The sequence below is a fragment of the Stegostoma tigrinum genome, chromosome 2, assembly GCF_030684315.1.
Source record: "Stegostoma tigrinum isolate sSteTig4 chromosome 2, sSteTig4.hap1, whole genome shotgun sequence".
Lineage (NCBI taxonomy): Eukaryota > Metazoa > Chordata > Chondrichthyes > Orectolobiformes > Stegostomatidae > Stegostoma > Stegostoma tigrinum.
The window spans coordinates 128385192-128411174 of record NC_081355.1 but is presented as its reverse complement, the minus strand read 5'-3'; the positions used below and the strand labels follow the sequence as shown (position 1 = coordinate 128411174).

General features: G+C 41.2%; 1 protein-coding gene across 3 annotated transcripts in view; it reads left to right on the top strand.

The window, feature by feature from the left end:
• The window catches only part of LOC125466789 (enhancer of polycomb homolog 1-like), a 221869-nt gene that overhangs the window by 65148 nt on the left and 130738 nt on the right, over positions 1-25983 (top strand). For all 3 annotated transcript variants that reach the window (XM_048561834.2, XM_048561826.2, XM_048561844.2), the window contains exon 2: positions 11399-11533. In XM_048561834.2, the coding sequence (XP_048417791.1) occupies positions 11495-11533 (39 nt within the window). In that variant the 5' untranslated portion in view covers positions 11399-11494. The remainder of the gene's footprint in view (positions 1-11398; positions 11534-25983) is intronic.

The following is a 25983-nucleotide window of genomic DNA, read 5'->3' as shown; positions in this document are numbered from 1 at the left end:
CAAACCAGCTTGGCGAGCAACCTCCTCCACAACCCAAGCTACAAATCCTTTGCCGAAACCTTAAACTAGGTAAATGGTTCAGTCAGAGAGCCAGCGGAGGAAGAGGAGGACTGAACGGTCTCCATTTTAGAGATATTAGGTCTCCATTTTATGCTGTTAAGAATTTTTTTTGTGAGAGGATGGATTATATGGAACTTCCAAGTAAGCAAATGGCAGCCACATTTTTTTTTTTTTGAAGACCTCTGATGGAATACCACTTATACCAGAGATCTTGTTGATTTTCATCTATTTGATTTTTCATGCAGCTGTTTCATCAGTAGTGCTTCATTCATGTACCACAAGCCATTGGATAGCCTGGGAGGTATAAGCTGGCACTTCGAACAACTCGGCCACAGTTAATCCAAAATGCTATTTCCAGCATTGACAGAAGACCTTGTCACCTTTTTTAAGAGAAACTCTATTTTACATGCAAAGGAGGTTTACACCTTGATCTGTAATTAGCCTTGCTGGCTTTAAAAATGTCTGTGTGCCATGGTTATCTCTGGAGCTTTCCCCTCTCATTATATGTTCTTTTATCTCGTGGATTTCTTAATTTACCAAAAGTGAAAATAAAAATGCAAATATCTACTGAGATTGTGTATAATGGATGACCAGGTCTAGAATTTGTTGTTTTATCAAAAATATAACTAACCATGTTTGGTTAAACTGTTGAGTAGCACAACTGTAACATTGTGTGTGGCATCAAGTAACTGACAAATTTTAAGTCAGTAGAAATCTGGGAAAGCTCTCCACTGATTGGAGCCACACTCCGGTCAAAGGAAGATGGTGATGGTTGTTAGAGATCAATCACCTCAGTCCCAGGACTGTGGGAGTTCCTTGAGGTAGTTTCTTGACCGAGCCAACTTCAACTGCTTTGTCAATGACCTTTTCCTCCATCATAAGGTCAGAACAGGGGTTGTTTCCTGATTGCACAAAAAATCAGTGCAGTTTAGTGCTCCTCAGATACTGACTGCTGTCCAGGTCTTGCTGCATATGGACACTTTTAGGCTTAGGCTGATGAGAAGCAAGTAACGTTCATGCTACACAAATGCCAAAGAATAATCCACTCCAACTCCAACAATTCCTTGCTGTCAATGTCCAGGAGGTTCCCATTTATTAGAAACTGAACTGGATCCATCACATAAATAATTGGTTATCTGAGCTGTTCAAATGCTTGGAATGCTGCAGCAAATAACTCCCCTCCTGACTCCCAAATACCTGTTCGCCGTCTAAATGGCATAAGTCAGAAATGTGTTCATGTAACTTAAACTTGCCTGGATGAGTGAAGCTCCAGCAACAATTCAGTACTCCAACTGAACATCGTCCAGGATGAAGCAGCCTTGCTTGATTTGGCACACTGTCCCCCACTTTTTAAAAGTTCACTTCACTTTTCAATCCCCACTAACAATACGCAATCACTTTATCACCTAGAAAAGTGAATCTGGATTTCCACTAGGAGGGTGCTTGATGCTGAGAATGCTGGCTGTTCCCTCTTCATGCCTGACTGACATTTAGTACAACCTGTGCTCCCTGAAAGAGGCTTGCTGGCTGTCCAAATGGTGGGCTAAGTTCCCATTGCCTGGATCAAATGTTTCTCTCCAAGTCACAGGAAAGACAAGAGTTTGCCACAAGTGGCCTGGGACCACAATGTGATAGTTCCCCTCCAAACCCCACAGCATCCTGATGTGGAATGATTTCGCTTCCTTCACTGCTGCTAGGTCAGAATCCTGGAACTCACTTCAGAATTTCGCTGTGGACGGGCACCCCTACATTTTACGGACTGCAGGGGTTTGAGCGCAGCTCACCATCACCTCCTTGCACAATGAAGGATGACGAATAAATGCAGGTCTAGCTAGTGACTCTCCTCTCCCAAAAAAAAAACCTTTTCAAAACCGGTTCAGTAGAAAATGGCTCAAAATAAAGGAGATCTAGTAGAGGTGTTCAAAATGATGAGGAATCTAGATTGTGGTTGGAAAGAATTTGTTCCTTTTGGAGATGGGGTTGAGAAATGGAGGGCGCCGGTTTAAAGTGACTGGTCACAAGGCCAGAGGTAGCGTGAATTTACGTAGACAGCAGTTAAGATCTAGTGTGGTGAAGTGGATTCAATTGTGCATTTTAAGGGGCAATTAAGTCACTTTCTGGATTTTAAAAAAATCTATTTGCAAGATGATGGGTAAGAGCACACTATTGGGAATAGCTGAGACCCTCTCTCTCAAAGCACAGATATAATGAGCTATATGGCCTCCTGTGTTGTAGCCATTCTATTTGTCTATTCTAAAAACTTTGAAATAGCTGTTTGAGGTGATTTTAATCTCTGGATCCTGTTGTGAATAAAAATGAATACAGGAGTTTAGAAGCATGAAACAAAATAAACCAACTAAAATATTACCTGATGTATGACAGGTTGTATACACACACTAAATTACGTGCCATAGGTCGTGTGATTATGGATTTATTTTAATTCACGTAAAAGCCTGGACATCCAGATTTCAATTACTTCTATCATTCTGACATGGAATCTACTTTTTCAGTATATTAATCCTATTGTATTCCTTTTAAAAACAGCCATTTCATAAGTTTTATATGGCACAGGCAAGGTTACATATGTTCCCATTCTCTCATGTCCTGATGTGGTATCTGAACAAACAAACATCTTTAGTTTAAGCTAATGGCCATTATGTAGGAAACAGCTAGATTACCTTTTATCATGCAGCATATTCAGACTTATCACATGACACATTGGTTGTGGCTAGGCTTACATGACATAATGGGCTACAAAAGTGAATATGAACAGATTCACGAGCAGCAGTATTTCTACCCAGTGAGGTGAATGCATTTTACGCTTGCTTTCAACAGAAGGCCAGTGAACAATGTCACCTACCCCGACAGCCTCTGATGCAACTTTAGATCTTCCTTTATTGAGAGTGAATCCACAGAAAGCAACTGGCCTGGATGGAGATCCTGGCTGTACACTCAGATCATGTCCAGCCCTACTAGCAGGAATACTGTCAGACATCTGTAACCTCCCCTTGCTACAATCTGAACTCCCCACCTGCTTCAAGAAGACCACCACCATCCCAGTGCCAACAAAAATCATGCAGCATACCTCAGTGACTACCACTTGGTGCTAATGGCCCATCATTATGAAGAGCTTGGAGAGGTTAGTCATCGCTCACATCAACTCCAGCCTACCAAATTGCCCTGATCCTTTTGCAGTTCACCAACCAGCGCAACAGGACCACAGCAGTTGCTATTTCCCCAGCCCTACGCTTGCTCTGGAACATCTGGATAATAAGGAAACTTATGTCAGCCTCCTACTGATTGACTGACTGTACCTCTGCCTTCAAACATCATAATTGCGAACGAACGCCTCTCTAAATTTCAAGACCTAGGTTTCTGTTTCCCCCGCCGCCTCTGGAACTGGATTGTCAACTTCCTGACCCATAGACTGCAGTCAGTAAGAATATGTAACAATACCACCACATCCTAATCCTCAACACCCAGTGCACCACGAGGCTGCGAACTCAGCCCCGTACTGTACTACTTTACACACTCATGACTGTGGCCAAGTTTCACCTCAACTCCATTCATAAATTTGCTGAGGTTGCCACTGTTGAAGGTTGGATCTCGAACAGTGACGCAACAGAGTACAGGAAAGAGATTGAGTGCTTAGGGACATGGTGTAAAGACGACAATCTCTCCAACAACATCAGCAAAGGAAAGGAGCTGGTCGTTGACTTAAGTGGAGTGGAGGGCACACTGCTGTCGGCACTAATGGTGCTGTGGTGGAGATGGTTGAGATATCCAAGCTCCTGGGAGTGATGATCACCAACAATCTGTCCTGGTCCGCCCATGTTGACCCAATACTCAAGGCGCAACAACATTTGTACTTATTCAGAAAGCCAAGGAAATTCGACATGTCCACAAAGACACAACAGTTTGGGGCAGCATGGTGGTGGCTCAGTGGTTAGCACCTCTACGGCACAGCACCAGGGTCCCAGGTTCAGTTTTGCCTCTGGCAACTGTCTGTGTGGAGTTTGCATATTCGCCCCTTGTCTGCATGGGGTTCCTACGGGTGCTCCCGGCTTCCTCCCACAGTCCAAAGATGTGCAGGTTAGGTGGATTGGCCGTGTTAAAGTGATCATGGTGTCCAGCAAGGTCTAGGTTAGCCATGGGGAAATGCAGGGTCACTGGGATGGTGTAGGGCGTGAGCCTGGGTGTGATGCTTTTTCAGAGTTGGTGAGGCCTTGTTGGGCCAAATTGCCTGTTTTCACAGTGTAGGGATTCTATGAAATCTTTGTAGGCTGCTTTCTGTGGTGCATCTATCTGAATGCACCACTATGTGGTAAGGCTACTGCTGTTCCCAAGACTGCAAGAAAGGACAAAGTTGTGAACACAGCCTGGTCCATCACACACACTAGCCTTCTGTCCATTGCCATCTGTACTTCCCACTGCCTCAGGAAAACTGCCAATATGATCAAAGACTTCTCCCATTCTCCCACCCTGCTTATACTGTCTTCTACTCTCTTCCATCCGGCAGAAGATATGAAATATATTTTTTAAAAATATATGAACAGGTTCAAAAACAGCTTCCCTGCTGTTTGAGACTTTTGAATGGACACCTCAAATGTTAATGTTGACTGCTGACTCTCGCATGTGCTGTCTGTATCTATCTCTCCCGTTCAGTCTATATTGCTGTCTCCCACAGCTGCAACACACTATTCTGCACTCTGTTCTACTACCCTGATGTACATTTGTATGGTATGATCTGCCTGTATCGCATGCAAAGCAGCTCTATTTTTCACCAACTAAATACATGTGACTACAATAAATCAGACTCAAACTCAGTTTTTCTCCTTTTCTTGAAGTCCATAGTATTGGAATGGGGGCTGACAGTTTTAGGGACCACTCTAACATCTGTATCCATACCTGCTGACTCCACTGAGAAATTCCTTAACTGCGGATAAGTGTCTTCGTTGGGAAGCCTGAGCCTGCTTGCTATTTCTCAACTGGCACTGAACAGTCCAGTTTTTGTGGAGTGGACGAATATGCAGAAGGAAAATAATGATATACAATACTTTTGAAGTAACTTATTCAAAGAAACCTACAGCACAGGAACAGGCCCTTCAGCCCTCCAAGCCTGCGCCGATCAAGATCCTCTGTCCAACCTGTCATCTATTTTCTAACGGTCTGTGTCCACTTGCTCCCTGCCCATCCATGTACCTGTCCAAATTCACATTGTTTGATGGAGCACACACACCTCAGTTACCTCCAGCTAGAAGACCACTCCCCCTCCTTTCAGAGCCACTCACCTCCCCAGATTGATCAACACCTGCCATTTTTTTAAAAAAGCACACTTACTCTATCTAGGTTCTTGCTCCTAAGTGCACAATTTGTGGAATCTGATAAAGAAGTCCTACTAAAGAATTATCACACAACTTCTCCTGATATAATTCCACATCTGGGGTTTCAAGTTGTAAAACACACGCACCTGCTTGTTACAAAATATGACATGCAAAATATGATAAGCTTGATATTTCCCGTATAATAAATTTTTTTATTCCTTTCATTTGCTTAAAATCTCAAGTTCGTGTTGTGCTGCAAAGGAAAGATACTGCTTGATGTAGAACAACAGATTGTGATTGCAATTCTAATTTGAAGGGAGTGTGTTTGGTGTGACAGCTGCAGTGTGTAATCTCCTGTGTGGAGCAATTAGGTGTATGACAATAATTACAATGACAAATTAACATTTTTTTAGATATCAGATGCCTTTGTTTCAAAAATCTATGCAATATTTTATATTGAGCTGTCTCTCTTCCAAGCTGCTTCACTGGAGCTTTATCTTACACTTGGGGCTATTTGCATTACACTGAATATTTGAAATGCCAAAAGGCAAGACACATAGTGAATGAAATTCAACCCAACATTTTGAGCATACCTGCACTGAGTTTTATTTTTCTGGTGTGCTTTTTGTTGATATTCCTGCATTTGTTAGCTATTGGTGACAAAGCACCCTCACTGTCCTATGTCCAAAATTAGAACTCCAGTCTCTAAACTATGCAGCGATTTGTTATTTGTCAAAATGTTCTTTCAGCGTTTTAACTGGTACAAGTGCAAAAAATGCATGAGATCCTTTTGAAAGCAGAATTTTGTGACTGTGGTTAAAAAGAAGTGCAGGCTAAAAGGAAAGTGTGAAGAAAACAAAGTATGATACCAGGATGCAAGTAGATAAATATTTGGCCCATCAAGCCTGTTCTGCCATTCGATATCATGGTATCTAATTTTGACCTGAACCTCACTGAACTACAACAAAGATGATTGGGTCAGATGATCAAAAGCGTCTCCTAGGAGGATGGTTTTAAATGACCACCTATGTATCTTGATTTTACCAGCTGTTGGAGGGATGCTGGCTTTTCTGGTAAGGGATGTTGGGGAGGGGTATTGCTCACTTCCAATGCATGGAGATTAGGTGGTGGCAGTGGCAGCGGCAGCAAGGGCTCGCTGACCCATTGGACTGGGAATTGTTAACCAGCAGTCATGCAGTTGATAACTTTCCAGCATTAAGTAATCACAATCAGCATGTTTGCAATGTTACGGATGCAGTCTCCACATAGAACACAGAACATTACAGCAAAGTACAGGCCCTTCGGCCCTCGATGTTGTGCCGACCTGTCATACCGATCTCAAGCCCATCGAACCTACACTATTCCATGTACGTCCATATGCTTATATGACAACTTAAATGTACCTAAAGTTGGCAAATCTACGACCGTTGCAGGCAAAGCGTCCCATTCCCTTACTACTCTCCGAGTAAAGAAACTACCTCTGACATCTGTCCTATATCTTTCACCCCTCAATTTAAAGCTATGCCCCCTCGTGCTCGCCGTCACCCTCCCAGGAAAAAGGCTCTCTCTATCCACCCTATCTAACCCTCTGATTATTTTGTATGTTTCAATTAAGTCACCTCTCAACCTTCTTCTCTCTAACGAAAACAGCCTCAAGTCCCTCAGCCTTTCCTCGTAAGACCTTCCCTCCATACCAGGCAACATCCTAGTAAATCTCCTCTGCACCCTTTCCAAAGCTTCCACATCCTTCTTATAATGCAGTGACCAGAACTGTACACAATACTCCCAAGTGCAGCCACACCAGAGTTTTGTACAGCTTCACCATAACCTCTTGGTTGCGGAACTCGATCCCTCTATTAATAAAAGCTAAAACACTGTATGCCTTCTTTAACAGCCCTGTCAACCTGGGTGGCAACTCTCAAGGATCTGTGTACATGGACACCGAGATCTCTCTGCTCACCTACACTACTAAGAATCTTACCATTAGCCCAGTACTTTGCATTCCACTTACTCCTACCAAAGTGCATCACCTCACACTTGTCTGCATTAAACTCCATTTGCCACCTCTCAGCCCAGCTCTGCAGCTTATCTGTCTCTCTGCAACCTACAGCATCCTTCGTCACTATCCAACTATGTGTAAATGGTCTTTTTTTTCTTTTTAAAATAATGTGTTCATTGGACTTGGGCATCACTGGCTGGGCCAACATTCTTAAGCTGCCTTCTTGAAATGCTGCACTCCACATGTAGGTTGATCCACAGTGCCCTTAGGGAGGGAATTCCAAGATTTTAATCCAGTGTCAGTGAAAGAACAGTGGTATGTTTCCAAGTCAGGATGGTGAATGGATTGGAGAGGAACTTGCAGATGAAGGTGTTCCCATGTGTCACCTGCCCTTGTCCTTCGAAATAGAAGTGGTCATGGGTTTGGAAACTGGTATATAATGATCTTTGGTGAATTTCTGCGCTGCATCTTGTAAATATTAGCAGTAATGCGTACTGAGCAACACTGGTGAAGGGAGTGGATGTGGAGCCAGTCAAGTGGGCTGCTTTGTCCCAGATTACGTCAGGCTTCTTGAGTGTTGTTGCAGCTGCAGTTATAAAATCACAGAATCCCTACAGAGCAGAAGGCGGCCATTTGGTCCATCATGTCTGCACTGAACCTCAGTGTCCCACCAAGACCCACCCTCCCCAGCAACCCTGCATTCCCCATAGCTAACCCACCTAGTCTGGACATTATGGGCAATTTAGCATGGCCAGTCCCCCTAACCTGTGCATTTTTGGACTGTTGCAGGAAACTGGAGCACCTGTCATTTAAGTTCAGGGGGGAAAGAAATATGAAATATAAGATTTCATATTGTGGTGCCTGCCAACAGGTTGGTAGAATAGGCATGGAGAGCATAAACGAAGGAAAAAATCCGAGGGGTAAAGATGAGTTACCAAGGATAGCTCATGCTGAAGTCAGTTTTTGCGTGTCATGGGCCTATATTTAGGTCCTGTTTTGTGTTGTCAGCCTTTTTAAAAAATTATTGGTCAGCACTTGTTTTATTTTTGAGGTAGCCATGTATGACTGTGCGTAGAAAAGAGAATGTGATTCAAGTCTTTGCCTGTTAGCATGAGAGACTGAAAGAAAAGCTGGTGGAAGTAATCCAAGCTGCAAAGTAGTAAAAACAACAATGCAGCAAATACGGAGGAAGTGAAGGCACAAGCACCACAAAACAAAATGGAGAGTGTACAGCAGGGTTGGATATAATTCAGGGAATGTTGATTTGGCACAAGGCAAAACATTGAAAATTTCACATACTGTACTTTCTAAAGTTTTCTAAAATCAAAATTTGGAAACTTTTTATTTAATTCTGAGATTTGCTTGTGTGAGTGTTTTTCATACTAACTACTGTATCAGTTAGCTGAAAATTAAAACTGTCAGTGCCCAGAGCAACCTCCAATAGTTTGGGGAGGGGTGTTGGCATTGGAAGCAGGAAATTATATAAACCTCAGAATAGCTGTGTTAACATGAAAGCCTGGGAAATGAAATTAATACCTGTGTATTGCTGTGAAATGTTGTCTAGCTCCCTCTGGCGGCTGGAAATAGCATAGCTTAAATGTGGCTGTCTGTTCTTTCTAAGGCTCTGCTACCAGTGGGGAAGAACATTCATGTAGAACGTAGAAACGTTGTGGAATTTACTGATTAGGAGGCAAAGTTTTGTAATGCCGGTCCCTCCTTGAGGTGCAATAATGTCATAATTTTATGTTAGACCAGAGTTTTACCCTGACAGTGGAAAAGATGACCGATGTCCTTTTACCTTTTTTTTTCCCCACAATCATTTACCTTTTTTATTAAAACCAGTTTTTCTGTCTGTCTGTCTGTGTGGCGCCACCCACAATAGATTTGTGGCAACAGGGATAGTAAGAGTGTTGCTGTTTAGCAGATTTGAGATATTACAAATTTGAGAGGACCTGAAAACTTTTGCTTTTGATTTCCATTCCAAACTCTGTTTCGCAGCTGCTAACAATAGCCCTTTGCTTGGCAACACACTTGACTTAATCTGTCCGCCACATTGTCACCTTTTTTACGTAGAATGTGCTTCCAACCTCAATCATCCTCACCAACTAACTACTCCCATGACTTCACCCCAGTATCAGCACATCTTTAACTGAAACCCTCATTCATGCCTATTGATTCCTCTAGACTTGATAATGTTTAGACATTTCTGGCTGGTCTCCCACAATCTACCTCCTGTAAACTTGAGGTCATCCAAATCTCCTGCCAATGGCTTAACTTGCAGCAAATCCTGTTCTCCTGTCACCTGCCTTTGACTTGCGTTGACACCGGACCATGCAACGTCTTTGTTATTAAACTCTCAGTTGTGTTTGATCCTTTCGTGGCCTTGCCTTCCCTGTCTCTCTAATTGTCAGCAGCCTGATAATCCTATGAGATATCTGTACTCCTCCTAATTCTGGCCTGTTGTACATTTGGTGTTTAAGCCTTAAATTCTGGAATACTGTTCCTTTTGCTGTTTGTGTTCCTTTTTGTAAGAAATTTCTTTAAAGGCTGTTTTTAATATTTCCTTATGTGACTGAGTATCATACTTTGGTTGATAATGCTCCATTTGTGGTGCCTTGGGGCATCTTATGACAACAAAGGCACCATTTGAATACAATAAATGCAAGGAAGCTAGGAAGTATAAATTACATTTAAATCTTGCCTCCGAAACACAATAAAATTTGGGGAATACATTTAGGATTATGAGAGAGAAAGGTAAGACAAAAATACTGCAATATTAATTAATTCGAGGGAGTATGGCTCCCTTTTTAAACACTGTTGTCAAGACCTAGAGATTCTTTAGCATGGTTATTATTCATCATGCTTTTTAGAAACTCACTCCTGAATGTGTTAGCCCTAATTTTTTTTCCATCTATCCAATTTGGAACAAGTGGATAAATACTCAAGTTCATACTTGTCCCGGTCTGAAATAATACAATATGTAGAAGCAACCAGTGTGTCCACAGCAATTTCTAGATTTCTTCATTTAAATGAACAGGTCATTCTGCTGGCCTCCCCTTTTCTCACATTGCATAATCCTAGCTAGTTCAATTGTCTGGTAACACACTTAATATGAACATAAAGCCAGTACAAAAATTCTGAAGAAGGGTCACTGAACTTGAATTGTTAACGTTGATTTTTCGCCATGGATGCTAACAGACCTGAGTTTCTCCAGCAACTTCTAGGTTTTTCTTTTTGTTACCATAAGATATAGGAGCACAATTAGGCCGTCTGGTTCAGCCTGTTCTGCTATTTAATCATGGCTGATCTGTTTCTCAAAGATAATGGGATCTGCAGATGCTGGAGAATCCAAGATCATAAAGTGTGAAGCTGGATGAACACAGCAGCAAGCAGCATCTCAGGAGCGCAAAAGCTGACGTTTCGGGCCTAGACCCTTCATCAGAGAGGAAGGGTCTAGGCCTGAAACATCAGCTTTTGTGCTCCTGAGATGCTGCTTGGCCTGCTGTGTTCATCCAGCTTCACACTTTTTATCATCTGTTTCTCAACCCCATTTTCTCCCTTCTCCTCATCCCCCTTTGATCCCCTTATTAATCAAGAACCTGTTTATCTCGGTCTTAGATACAGAAAGTATCTTGGCCCTCACAGCCTTCTGAAGTCACAAAAATGACATTTCAATTCTGTTACAACAAGGCAATGCTAACTTTGTTTCATTGTTAACAGTGACTTTCAGTATAAATCCCATACATTGTGGCAAACAATTTATTTTTGCTCAAGTACTAATGGTTCTCGAGCATGCACTTGAGTAATCATTTTATTAGATTCCAGTTGGTACATAATGCGTTTTAAAGTAATTTCATGTTTGTATGACATTACCTGAATGAATAGAAGTGAACTAATGCTGTTACATATATGTTTGCTTGTTTGAATCTTGATGTAGTTGAAATTAACTTCTCTGTAGTTATGGCACAGTGGCAAAAGACTTGTTGGTGAAATGAGTTTTTTTTTATACTTGCAGGCCTTTCTTCCCAATACAATACACCTGTTGGCATTTTGAAGGAAATATTATTAACTTGCTTTATAAATATGGATTGGATATTATGGGATAATTTTAATGGAAGCCTGGATGATCCCCCTAAAGGATATGTGTTTGGTAAGTCTTTACCTATGTTAAATTTAGTGTGTTCCATGCAAGATTTTAAACCACGCTAACACTGGGTACTTCAATATTGCTAATATTGAAGTGAGACATTGCTGATTTTTTTCAATGATAAGTGGTCCATTACTGAACATTTCAACACTGATTATATGCAAATTCTCATGAGCAATTTTATTTCCATCAATATTCCATTAGTTATTACTCGAATTGTTTTACTTTGTGCTTTTATAAGCTTTGGGAGAATTGTTTATTGTTGGGTGCAATGGATTTGTTAATTGTTAGTTATCTTTTGCAACATAAAATCCAATGTTAACCTTGTAAAGCAAATACAGTTTTCGTATGGATTTAAAATGTTGTATTATGTGGTGTAATGTGAATCATTTCATTTACTTTGCCTGAAAAACAGTACTATCTTGTATTCTGTGTGTGATTGTATTTCCTGTCCTTAAATGTGATTGGAAGATTAAATTTAACTAATCAAATCCTACTCCAGAGCATTGGTATTTCCATCAATGGGAAACATTGTAGCATTTTATCTGAAATAGAAACCCTAGCAATCTACGCCAAAGGAGATACTTCACAGCCATGAGTGGTACACTGAAAGTACAGACGAATGCAAAGTATTTGAACAGTAAGTTGGTTTTGTGGTGCTGACCTTCCATTTAAAATTCAACACTTCAAAAAAACTTAGAATTTTTTAATCATAATTGTGAACTCATGTATTTTTGGGCTTCCTGAGCATTTTGATTACTGCAGCCAGAAATACATCTTCATTTAAAACTTCATCGGTACCATTTTTAACATAGGTCCTCAGTATAGAAATAATTTGTTGATTTACGTAGTTTAATGAAATATAATGAAATTATGCTAGGATTGAGCTAAGTTTATACTTAGTCATTGATTAGGTCATCCAGAGGTGAAGTGTGATAACAATACCCAAAACATGGTAAATGCTAATTGTTTAGTCACCCAAACCAATTATTTCCTCTGGTATCTAAATCACATTTTGCATTATTGAGGAGTCCTATGAAGAGATACCTTTTATTGTTGCAAGCTGACTTATGTTCCAACACTTTTTTAATCTGTCAAATAGACTGGTTTGTAATGCAAAAGGAAATAATTTTTTATAGAAATAAAAGCAGTACGAGGAAGATGTAGTGATTATGCCAAATTACTTACTAGCTATTGTACACTTATTAATACAGGATGCTTTGCTGAAGTGGAATTTTTTTCAATGTACAGGATAGTGTATGTAACGTAAACATCCTGCATTATTTAACTCAAGATATCATAACTTCTGTGCATCATGAACTCCCAATGTTTTTAAAAAAAAACAAATGTCTATGTTGCTGCATTGCTGTATGCTTACTCTAATATTGACAATTTTCCACCACTGTGCCCCTTTTACAAATGAACTAGAGACCTCTACATGCAATGTAAGTGTACTGCATTGTCAGTCATGCAGAACATTTATAACAGACCATTCAATAAAGTAGAATGCTTATTGAAGGAATGAATGTTTCAAAATAAATGATAAAGGCAAGAAGTGACTTGTGGGAGTATAGGTGAGATGTGTAGGTGCCTAACTGTTTTCCATGCAACCAAGTGATTACTTAGGAAGAAATAATGGGAGCTTGTCAGAAAGATACGTCAATCATAGGTGAGGTTAAAAAAAAACCTACAATATGCATAGACTGGAAAAATCAGATACAAACATCAGAAATAAGCCATTAGGCTGCTCAAGCTTGTTCACACAGTTTTGTGAATATTTAGAACTCCCTTCTTCAAAAGTGGGTAGGAGAGTTGTTGAATAATTTTAAGACCGAAACAAGGATACTTGATAAATGGGGTGGGGGAGTGGGTGAGGTTATCAAGTTATTGGGGATAGGTGGGAATGTGGAGCATACAACCAGCAGCCTCCACCTTATTGAATGGTGGAGCAGGCCTCAGGGCCTGAGTAGCCTACTGCTTCTAATTAGTATGTTTGTAAAAATCTATGCAGCACCGCAGTTGGGACCCTTAGCCTCGCTAGGCCATACAGAAGATGACTTGATGCATGCAAGAAATGGCAGCCTTTGACAGTTAAGGGAAAAGGAAGATCATTTAAGGCCTAAGAGCTGATGTAGGCCATTCAGCCCATTGCGTCTACACCACCATTCAATGAGATCATGGCTGATTGATAATTCTCAACCCCACCCCACTTCCCTGCCTTTTCCATATAACCTTTTGATTCCCTTTTAATAACCCATCCTCAACAGCCCTCTGCAGTAAAGAGTTTCACAGATTGAATACCTTTGGAGAAGAAATTCCTCCTCACTTCTTTTTTGCTTTAAATATGTGACCCCTCAGTCTGAAATTGTCCCGTCTGGTTCTATACTCTTCCAAAGGAGAAGCACCCTTAGAACATAGAACGTTACAGTGCAGTACAGGCCCTTTGGCCCTCGATGTTGCGCCAACCTGTGAAACCAAACTGAAGCCCGTCTAACCTACACTATCCCATTATCATCCGTATGTTTATCCAGTGACCACTTAAATGCCCTTAAAGTTGGCGAGTCTACTACTGTTACAGACAGGGCATTTCATGCCCTTACTACTCTCTGAGCAAAAAACCTACCTCTGACATCTGTCCTATAATCTATCACCCCTCACTTTAAAGCTATGTCCCCTCATGCTAGCCATCTCCATCCAAGGAAAAAGGCTCTCATTGTCTACCCTATCTAACCCGCTGATCATCTTGTATGTCTCTGAGGTCACCTCTTCTCTCCTAACAAAAGCAGCCTCAAGTCCCTCAGCCTTTCCTCATAAGACCTTCTGTCCATACCAGGCAACATCCTGGTAAATCTCTTCTGCACCCTTTCCAATGCTTCCATATCCTTCCTATAATGCGGCGACCAGAACTGTACACAATTCTCCAAGTGCGACCACACCAGAGTTTTGCACAGCTGCAACATGACCTCATGGCTCCAAAACTTAATCCCTCTACCAATAAAGCCTAATACACAGTATGCCTTCTTGCCACCCAGGTTGACAGGGTTGTTAACTTTTAAGCGATCAATGTACATGGACACCGAGATCTCTCTGCTCATCCACACTACCAAGAATCTTTACCATTAGCCCAGTACTCTGTATTCCTGTTACTCCTTCCAAAGTGAATCACCTCACACTATTCTGCATTAAACTCCATTTGCCACCTCTCAGCCCATCTCCGCAGCTTATCTATGTCCCTCAGTAGCTGCAACGTCCTTCTGCACAATCCACAGCTCCACCGACTTTCGTGTCATCTGCAAATTTACTAACTGATCCTTCCCCGCCCTCATCCAGGTCACTTATAAAAATGACAAACACCAGTGGCCCCAAAACAGATCCTTGCGGTACACCGTGAGTAACTGAACTCCAGGATGAACATTTCCCATCAACCACCACCCTCTGTCTTCTTACGGCTAGCCCATTTCTGATCCAAACCGCTAAATCGCCCCAGAGGTCAGAAGCAAGTCAAACACTTGCAGAATTCCAAAAGCAAAACACTGGTGATACTGAGAATCTGAAATAGAAAACTAAATATTAGAAACGGTCAGCAAATCTGTCAGCATCTGTAATGAAAGAAACAAATAACTGATGACCTCTAAGTTTCAGGCAATTTTCCTTGGCATAAGATAAGAGTACGGCTAGCCAACACCCCCACACCACTCCACGCATGTTAACTCTCCCTCGTTTTGGTGAAAGATTCATGTGACACTTGCACTTTTTAAGTGGAATCATGCAGGGCCAGGAACAGGTAGGGTGCATTAGGACTCAATAACCAGGATTGAGTTGGGACAAAGGACATCATGCTCAGGCTGGAGGGACAAATGGCCCAGGCCAGGTGCAGCAGCTCCAGGGTCCAAAGTTTCTGACCTTGGCATTGGGGTCAGGTCGTTTCTCAAAGCTTCTCGAGAGTCCCGAATATTGGCCATGCAGATGACAAAACATTATTGAGCCATTAACCAAAACAATGAGTCATCTGACGTTTACATATATTGGCAGTCTTATTTTCTTGTAAATCTGTTAATATTAGAAGCTTTAGAACGCTTCAGATCCTTCAATCATGTGTAAATAGACACACAGTGAAAAACTCAATTGGGGTTAGAGATGTCAATTGAATAAAGCTTTCACACCCACCTGTAGCTGTTTAGATATTACTTATTGAGGTTTAAATGCATTAAACATTCATGATGAGGCCATCTGTTTGGATTGCTGCTGTTAACACAGCTGCCATTTTGTTTCCTTTATAGGATGCCTCCAATTTCAGCAGGTAATGTCTGGCAGATGGTGGTTGTAGTGGTATACAACATGATCTTAATCAGGAGATGTATTATGGGTATTGTTGCACATTTTGGCTGACTTCAACCTGCGTATGGTTTGTGACCCTAATGAGCAATAATGGAGGATCTGTTTCAAGATTGTGTTTAGGGATGGTTTTCTACAGTGGAATTTTGAGAAACTGACTAGGTCTCATATTATTTACAAAACAAGGCAAATCTTTCTGTAAAGAATTTTATTCAAGAATGAGTGACTGCAAAATGATGGAATTTTATTAATACAACTGAAAGTTTGATAATGAACTAAGGAATTTATTAAATTGAGGCACAAATTGTCTGAGGTGGAGTTTGGACAATTCAAAGGCTATAATTGTACATCAGTAATGTATAGTCGTTAAGGATCAAAATGCAAAGTTTACACCAAGTATCCATTACTTAATGGTACAAAAATCCCAAAAAGATCAATTGACCATTGCTAACAAAAGTTAAAGATCAATAGAATGATACCATTGGGATTGGGAGGATTGCAGGACATGGCAAAGGAGAACCAAGAAACTGATAATAGATGAGAATATTAACATAAGATAGCAAAAGTCATGAAAATTGGATGGTAAAAGCTTATATGGGTACATAAAAGTAAAGGTTTGGCTCAAATGTGGATGCATTACAAGCAGAGTTAGGGGAATTCATGAAGAGGAATGGAGAAATGGCAGAGAGCTAAATAATTGTTTTGCTTTGTGTCAGTCTTCACTGAAGAAGATACCAGAAATCTCTCAGAATGAATGATCCAAGAAACTAGAGAAATTGAAGGGAAATAATATTATTAGGAAGGTTGTGTTGAAGAAATTTAATGAGACTTGTAGGAAATATATGGCTGAGACCACATATTCTACACCCTGGTGAGTTGCAAGAGCTGGCAATGGTGAAAGTGGATTTGATGATGATTCTCTTACTGAATACTATATATTCTGGAATCGTTCTTGTAAATTGGGAGATTGCAAGTGTCATCCCCTTATTTTAAGGGAGGGAGAGGAATGTGGAATGATAGAACTGTCAGCCTTAGATTCTAGAATTTTCCTTACTCTTGATCTATTATAAAAGAATATAGTAAATAGACACTTGGATGATAATCTCATTGGGCATGCAACAAAGATTCATCAGACTTGTTCGTGATATGACAGGACTGCATTATAAAGTGAGAGTGGGAAAACTGAGCAGGTATTGTCCACAGTTTCAAAGAATGAGAGGAAATCTCCTTTAACCCTGCAGAATACTTGAATGGTCAAGGTTGTTACAATGTTTCCCCCGGATGGGGAATGTACAACATGGAACTCATTGAGGAGCAATCCATTTATGCATGAAATTAGAGAATTTCCTTCTACTTGGAGGGTTGTGAATCTTTGGAATTCTCTTCCCCGGAGGGCTGTGCAAGTTTAGTCATTTTGAGTTTGCTTAAAGTAGAGATTGGCATATTTTTAAATAACCTGTAATGTAAAAGGATATGGGGGTGAGTGGAAGGAAGCTTGTAGATGATCAGCCATGATTGTATTGAATGGTGGAACAGGTTCAACAAGCTAGAAGGTGTACTTCTATGTTTCTTTCCAGCTAGAAAGGGAGTAAAGGTTTTATTTCTTATTTTTATTACCTTGTAATAATATGCTGTTTCTTTTTCAAGAATTTTTGTGTTTGCTTGTACAAGGTTAAGAGGTCTGAAGTGGATGAAAGATTCAGCTGTTCTACAATGAATATCTATGGATGATTATGATAACAAGGCGCTGAACACAGCGAAGTCGCATCAGAGGAGCAGGAAGGTTGACGTTTCAGGCCTAGACCCTTCAGAAGAAGGGCCTAGGCCCGAAATGTCAGCCTTCCTGCTCCTCTGATGCTGCTTGGTCTGCTGTGTTCATCCAGCTCTACACTTGGTTATCTCGGATTCTCCAGCATCTGCAGTTCCTACTATCTATGGATGATTAACAGTTTTTGAGATTGTAAGATGAGATGTACTCTTCAATGTATATCTTGAAAGGATGTTTGCTTAATGTGTCAGTTTCAGGATTATTTCAAAGACTTATGAGCTTGGTTACTGGTTCAGGTATACAGTGGAAATGGAGAGAATGGGTATGGAGGATACATGGAAGTTGTGAAGGACCATTTGAGGGACAAAGCAAAAGAGGGCATTTGGAGGGCTGTGCAATAGGCTTGGAAAATATGAGGAGGTTAAGGGGGATGGCATAATAGGGGTCCATGGAGGTCATTTGAAGTTAGTAGTGGGCAGTGAGGATTTGAGGTCTGTATTCTCCTCCTTTTTTATAATGATTGGAGCAATGTCCCAGTAAATAGAACTGGCCATTTTTGTCATTACCCACCTCTGTTCCCATCTCGGACCTATCTCCATTTCGTTTCGGCTGCCTAACAGCAGGATTGACTATAATTCAATTTGTTTTGGATCTACACCTGAAGGAAAGTTCTACCTACTGTGTCCTTAGATGTTCTGCTGTCATATAAGGAGAAAAGACAGTAGGTTTTCCAGTTCTTTTATTACTGCTTAGTGATTTGTGCAAGACGATAACCATTTGGATACGAACAAGTTCAGGCTTGAAGTTTCAATGCAGAATGACCTGTTTATTTTTATCATATACCCTTACACATGAAAACTTGCATAAGTATAAGGTGTTTCATATGATGTCCCAAGCAGGGTAGTTCATTTTTAGAGAATGTCAGTGGATTACTGTCCCTTTCAGCAGTCATTGGGGCTGTTATAACACAGACAAAATCTACTACAAACAGAAAATCAAAATATAGTTCCCAAAATGTTTCTCAAGCAATTTCATCCCATTAAAGTGAAAATTTTCCATGAGGAAGATGGCCCTAATAAGGAATTTTACCCAATGATACTTGCTGTTTTCGACAAATGGCCATGTAAGATTATTTTTCCCCAAAACATTATCAGTGCTGATTGCAGATTTTTCAAAGCAAGATACTAACATGAGACAACTTTCTCATTTAAAAGGAAGTTAGAGAGAAGTAACAGATTGAAATAACATTTTTTTTTTGTTTTTTGACTTATTGGTACATAGCATATCAGTATAAAAGTGTCTATGTGCCTTTTTGTAAAACCTCCTGTGAAGAACTTGCATAACACATTAGTATAAATGGATATGGGCATTTTAGTATCTTGGAAAGAAAGTAAAAGAAATTTTACTAGTTCCGTGCTGCTGTTGAGACAGAGTGGTTGAAAAAAAAAGTCGCATTGTATGTTGTAGTCTTACTTTGAATTGACACTTGCTTTTAAAATGTAGCTTCCTACTGGAAGAACAAGATCTATGGATCATCCTAATATTGAAATTGACTTCCTTAATCTGATCTGATCTTGACCTTGAAACTAACTTACCTTTGTACTCTTTGTTCAAAGTTGGTCGATGTGCTTAGTTTAATGTTCATAGTTCAGAAACAGCTGAGTCAGGTGCCTTAATCTGAGCATATAGTTTCTGGTTTTGAAAGTCTTATTAGCATTCACTTCACTGTTGCATTTAATGCTTGAGTAGCTCACAAAACATTGTAATGGTAGTAAAGAAATTTATAAAGAAAATCTGTACTGCTGGAATAAACATGACATTTTTTGGTTTTTGTTTCATGTGTGCTGCAAAATGAACAAGATCAATTTCTTTTCAGCCATGATTGCAAAATCTTTTAAAGATTGTGTCTTAAGCAAAGCTAGAATATTTCACAGAGAAAGTAACCTTTTTTGATCAATTTCAACCATTTAACTTTAGGAAAGTGGCTTCTATCTGTACAATAAATCAACCCATTATCTCTGCACTAAATGAAGAGAAACCACCCACCCATCGTAATAAAGTAAGGCTGGATGAACACAGCAGGCCCAGCAGCATCTCAGGAGCACAAAAGCTGACGTTTTGGGCCTAGACTCTTCTTCACCTGAGATGCTGCTGGGCCTGCTGTGTTCATCCAGCCTCACATTTTATTATCTTGGATTCTCCAGCATCTGCAGTTCCCATTATCACCCATCGTAATTGTGTCTTCGAGCCTTTAGCCTTGTGCTCCTCTCTCTTTTATTTCACTCCCTTTTTTTGTCTTTAACAACTCATGTTCTGAGTACTGATCTTCATGAGTAGATGATATGAAATGTGCTTTTGCTCAGGTTGTTTTGGTTTAATTAGTGACGTTAAATCATTTTAAAAATATAAAACAAAACATTGTATTTTGAACGATGGTGTTTAATGCCTGAGATACAATCTACAGTTGGTGATGTATAAGAGACCGAGGTTCTCTCCCCTGTGAAGCTGTATTCATGCTGGTTGGCTGCATAGCTTCAGCTTCCAGAAGTTACTGTAGTACATGGACTTTAGATGACCATGTGGTATGCAGAAAATCTTAGCAAAAAACCCAAAAAATATTGATTGAGACACTATAATCTTTAATTTAGAATGCCATATCTGAATTGGGCAATGTGATATTTGACCACACAAAATACAATTAGTGTTGAGGTTGGTTGGCTCGCCAAGCTGATTTTGTTCTTCCGTAGACGTTTCTTTACCGTGCTTGATAACCAACTCAGTGTAGCCTCTGATTGAAGCGTTGGTGTGTTTTCCCACCTGGTTTTCAAACTTTGGGGTCCATTGCAATGGATTGCCTCACTTCCGGGTTTCCTCTGTAGTGGAATGTATATGGGATCGAGTTCAATGTCTTAAAACAACACCCTCACTGGAATAAAATTCGCCAGAGGGGAGGAGAACAAACAACTCCCATTTCTGGACATCATGGTAGAGCGCAAGACATATGGTGAACTGCAAACGAAAGTACACCGAAAAGCCCCACACACTGACCAGGTACTAAACTTCAACAGTAACCATCTCAACACACACATGCAAAGCTGCATGCGAACCCTATTTAAAAGGGCATCAACACACACTGCAGCAATACAGAACTACACCAAGAGTAGGAGGAATACCTCTTCCACGTGTTCAAGGATAATGGATATTCAAAGAACTGGATCAGGAGATGCCTACGGGAACAGCATCAGAAAAATTCTACATGCCTCGACACACAGCACACTACCCTACATCAGAACTCGCCACAAGACTTCTACAATCGCTGGGCATCAGGGTGGCACACAAGCCCACATTCAACCCTACGGCAAGTGCTCACCTGAACTAAAGACCCACTCCCTGCCACGGACACTTACCAATGTCATCTACAAGATCCCCTGCAGAGACAGCAAGAAACATGACATGGGACAAACAGGAAGGAAACTAACAACAAGAGTGCATGAACACCGACTGGCTACAAAAAGACCAATACTCACTTTTATCTCAATCCAATCTCAATGGACAAGGAGAACCACGATTTTGACTGGAACAACACTAAGATCCTGGGACAGGCTAGGCAGAGACTAGCACAAGAATTCCTGGAAGCATGGCACTTCACTAAGCATGCTGTAAAGAAACACATTGAACTCGACGCCATATACATTCCACTGTGGAGGAAACCTGAAAGTGAGGCAATCCATCGCAACTGACCCCAGAGTTTAAAAACCAGGCAGGAAAACACACCGATGCTTCATCAGAGGCTGCACCGAGGATGTTGCCAAGCACGGTAACAAAACATCTGTGGAACAACAAACCAGCTCAGTGAGCCAACCAACCTCAACACCTGCAACCTGAGTACAGATCTACTCCAAAACCTTAAATATAAGTAGTCCTGAATATATTTATTCCCTTTTATGGGATGTGGAGACTGTGGGTGCATATTACTTACAGTACTGTGTTCTAATGTGGAGATAAAATGGATTTTAGTTTCCAGTTCTATGAATGTCTGACTTATTTTCAAAAGGTGAGAAAATAATTTTAAACAAAGAGTTCACAACAAAATGCCATGATCTTAGCCGAATGACTAGAAGCTGCCTAGGGAGATAAATGCCAAAGTGTTTATGGACCCGAGTTTTACAAACCAGGAGAGAGGAAGTTGGTGGGTGAAATAACTGCACAGAGGCCGGTATCCCGTCACCAAAGCACCCCTTATTTATACATACACTGTGCATAGGCTGTGATCAGCCAGCTCATAGGCAGTCCCCAGATGGAGGAGTCCTTCTGAATCTCCTGTTTTATATCTGTCAAACAGGGCCTCCTGATTTGGGTTTGTTAACCTGGGCCAATGAGATCCACCTGGCCCTCATTCAAATCACTGCTGCGGCACAGGGTAAAGCAGATTTGTGCAGAGAGAACTTGCCAATAACAGCAGAGGTAGGTGTTGCCGAGCAGTTGGGGCTGGGCAGAAATCCAGAGAAATAAGGAGAGAATTCCAGAAGCATGAAGGCTGTGGAAGCTTCAGTGAAAGATATCTACAAGGCTGTTGACGACTTGAGTTTAAAACTCTCTCTCACGTTTCAGTAATAAGTTAGCTGGTTAGCGGTGTATATTAAGAGTCTCGGGAGACAGGTTAATTGATGAGACAGCGTCAAGTGATTGTGTTGAATTTGCTGAAACTGATTTATAGCCATGTCTGCAGACCAAGAGGCTTTCGTGTGGAGATAAGAATGAAAAAGAATCCAAGGTGATGTGGATGTCACTGGCTACGCCCATTTAATGTCCCTTCCCAATTGCTCAGAGGCAACTTCAAAGACAAACACACCACTGTGGGCTCAGGTGTTGCATGTAGGTCAGACAAGGTAAAGATGGCAGATTTCTGTCCCTAAAGGGCACTTTGTTAATGCATGAGATATTAAGAACTGCTGATGCTGGAGTCAGATAATCCAGTGTGGAGCTGGAGGAACACAGCAGGCCAGGTAGCATCAGAGGGCAGGAAAGTTGACATTTTAAGTCAGGACCCTTCAGATAAAAGCTGATTCATGGGTTTCTTTAAGGATATTACTGTTTAAAGAGGACAAATCTTTCTGATATCTTATAATGAAATTGGCCCAATAATGCTTGACTAGTGTAAAATAATTTTGTTTTTCTTTTGTGTAATAAACTTACTTGTTTTAAAAGTGCATTTGCAGCTTTTTGTAAATATTGATTGATTTATTGCTCTTGTGCCAAAGTACAATGAAAAGCTTTGTTTACAACCAGTACAGGCAGATCATAGTATGCAAGGATGTACAGATCAAAAAGACTTCGACAGAGGCATACAGGTTACATTGCACACAGTGTGCGATAGGCAAGATCAGCATTACTTGAGACTAGAAAGTCCATTCATCAGTCTAATAATGACCAGGAAGAAGCTGTTCCTGAACCTGCTGATGGATGTGCTCAGGCTTCTGTATTTCCTGCCTGATGGAAAAGGTTGTAGGAGATCATTACTGGAGTGCAATGGGTCTTTGTTGGCAGCCGTTCTGCAACAGTGAGCTGTGTAAATGGACTCCATGGACAGAAGATTGGCTTCCGTGATGGTTTGGGCTGTACACACAACCTTCTGTAGTTTCTTACAGTCCTGGGCAGGGCAGTTGCCAGACCAGGCCATTATGCACCCGGACAATATTTTTTCAGTGGTGCAACTGTAGAAGTTGCTGAGGGACATGCCAAATTTCCTGTGCTGCCTGAGGAAGAACCGGTGTCGTTGTGCCTTCTTGACCATTGCATCTACATGAAAAGTCCAGGACAGGTTGTCAGTTCATCCTTCCTAGAGCAAAAAGACCAGAATTGCACAGTGTGTTCAGTAACTGACTTCCATGCTAACAGAAAATTATAAAACTTTGGTCTACTGAGCCTGGTTCCATTTGGGATCTGATTTTTGTCTGGTACTAATGTTAGCTGGGATCATGACACTATCTCTAATTGCCCTTGAAGGCTTGTTGTGAGCTGCCAACTTAAACTGCAGCAGATAGGTGGCCACAATACTGTCAGAAAGGGAGTTCAAGTATTCTGACTTTGTGACAGTGAAACAATATGTTTCACATCTGACTGTGTGTCTTAGATAAATGGAAACACCACCATCTGTTATTCTTGCCCATCCAGGTAGTGGAGGTTACAGGTTTAGAAAGTCATAGGCTTGTTTCTCTGCTGTACAGCTCTTTCAGTTCAACTTGTCCTTGCTGATCAGATGCCTTAAATAAATCTAGTCACATTTGCCAGCCTATGGCCCATTATGTCTCCAGGGTTGAGAGAGATAAGGCCTGCAGATGCTGGAAGCCAGAGTTTGTAGGTGTGAGGCTAGAAAAGCGCAGGACAGGCTGCATCCAAGGACCAGTTAAATCAATGTTTTAGGCAGGGAACCTTTGCCCTGATGAAGGGGTTTGGCCCGAATAGTTGACTTATCTGTTTTTTTGGATACTGTCTGACCTGCTGTCCCTTTTCAGCCTCTCATCTATAGACTCTGGCTTCTAGCATCTGCGGCCCTAATTGTCTCCAAGTCATTGAAAACCAACACTCTGAAGTATCTTCTAAGGATACCCATCTTGAAGTTTGTTCTTCCTGTCCTGATGAAGAGCTTCTGCCCAAAATGTTGACTTAGCTGCTCCTCTGATGCTTTCTGACCTGCTATGCTCCTCCCTCTAAGTCTTCCTGATTCATATACCCATCCAGATCCCTTTTTAAATGTTTTGATTGTACCAGCCTCCTCCACTTCCTCTGGCAGCTTATTCCATACACACACCATCCTCTGAGTGAAAAAGTTGCCCCTTGGGTCCCTTTTTAAATCTTTCCCCTCTCACCTTAAAACTATGCCATGTAGTAGTTTTGGACTCCCCCACCCTGAGGAGAAGAACTTGCCTATTCACCCTCTCTGTGCCCTTCATTATTTTATAAACCTCTATATAAGGTTACCCCCTCAGCCTCTGTCCCAGCCTATTCAGTCTCTCCCTACGCTCAAGCATGCCAACCCTGGCAACATCCTTTTGTAAATCTTTTTTTGAACCCTTTTCAAGTTTCACAACATCTTTCCTATAGTAGGGAGTCCAGAATTGCAGACAGTACTCTAATAGTGGCCGAACCAATATCCTGTACAGCTGCAACATGACCTCTCAACTCTTATACTGAATGCTCTGACCAATAAAGGCAAGCATACCAAACGCTGCCTTCACCATCCTGTCTACCTTTCAAGGTTCAAGACTACACTTTCAAGGAGCTTTGAACCTGCACTGCTATAGGTGCTGCTTTAAATGTCCTTTAGTGGGTTGTTATAGCACATCTTGTAGATAATACACACTGCCACAACCCTGCCTCAATGAGCAGAGGGATTGAATGCTGAAAATGTTACTGAAGCATCCTTGTTGTTTTGTCCTGGATGCTGTCAAACCTGGAGTGTTGTGCACCCATCCAGGCAAGTGAGGAATATTCCATCACATTCCTGAATTGTACCTTGTGGTTGGTGGACGGGCTTTGAGGAGTCACTAGGTGAGTTACTTGTCACAGAATTCCTAGCTTCTGACCCGCTCTAATAACCACAGTATTTATATGGCTTCTCCAGTTCAGTTTTTTTTCATGCATTGTAATCCCAAGGATATGGTAATGGGGGATTCAGCAATGATAATGCTGTTGTATTTCAGGGACAATGGTTGGATTTTCCCCTGTGCAAAATGGTCACTCCTGGTACTTTTGTATCAAGAATGTCACTTATCACTTAATCTGACCAAATCTGGAAATTGACCCGTACCTTCCTAATTCAATATCTGAGGTGTTGCAAGTAATGCTGAGCACTGTGCAATCATCAATGAACATCCCCCGTTCCAACTATTTGGATGGTCGTTGAAGCATTTGAAGTTGGTTGGCCTAGGACACAGCCCTGAGGAACTGTTGCAATTTCCAAAGATTGGGGAGTAGCTTGGAGGGCAAGTTGTATGTGGTGGTGTTCCCGTGTATCTGCTGTTATCCTTCTACATGATAATGTTTGTGTGTTGGAAGGTACTTTTTAAGGAGCCTTGGAAATTTTTTGCAGTGCATCTTGTAGCCCCTCTACTGAGCATTGGTGGTGCAGGGAGTGAATTTTTATGGATATGGTGCCACTTAAATGGCCTGCTTTGTTCTGGATGGTGTCAAGCCATGAGCATTGTTGGAACTGCATCCATCCACGCAAGTGGGGAGTGCCTTGTAGATGGGTTGACAAACTTTGTGTGCCAGGAGGTGAATTATTCACTGGCATATTTCTAGCGTCTGACCTGCACGCATAGCCACAGTATTCACGTGGCTAGTCCAG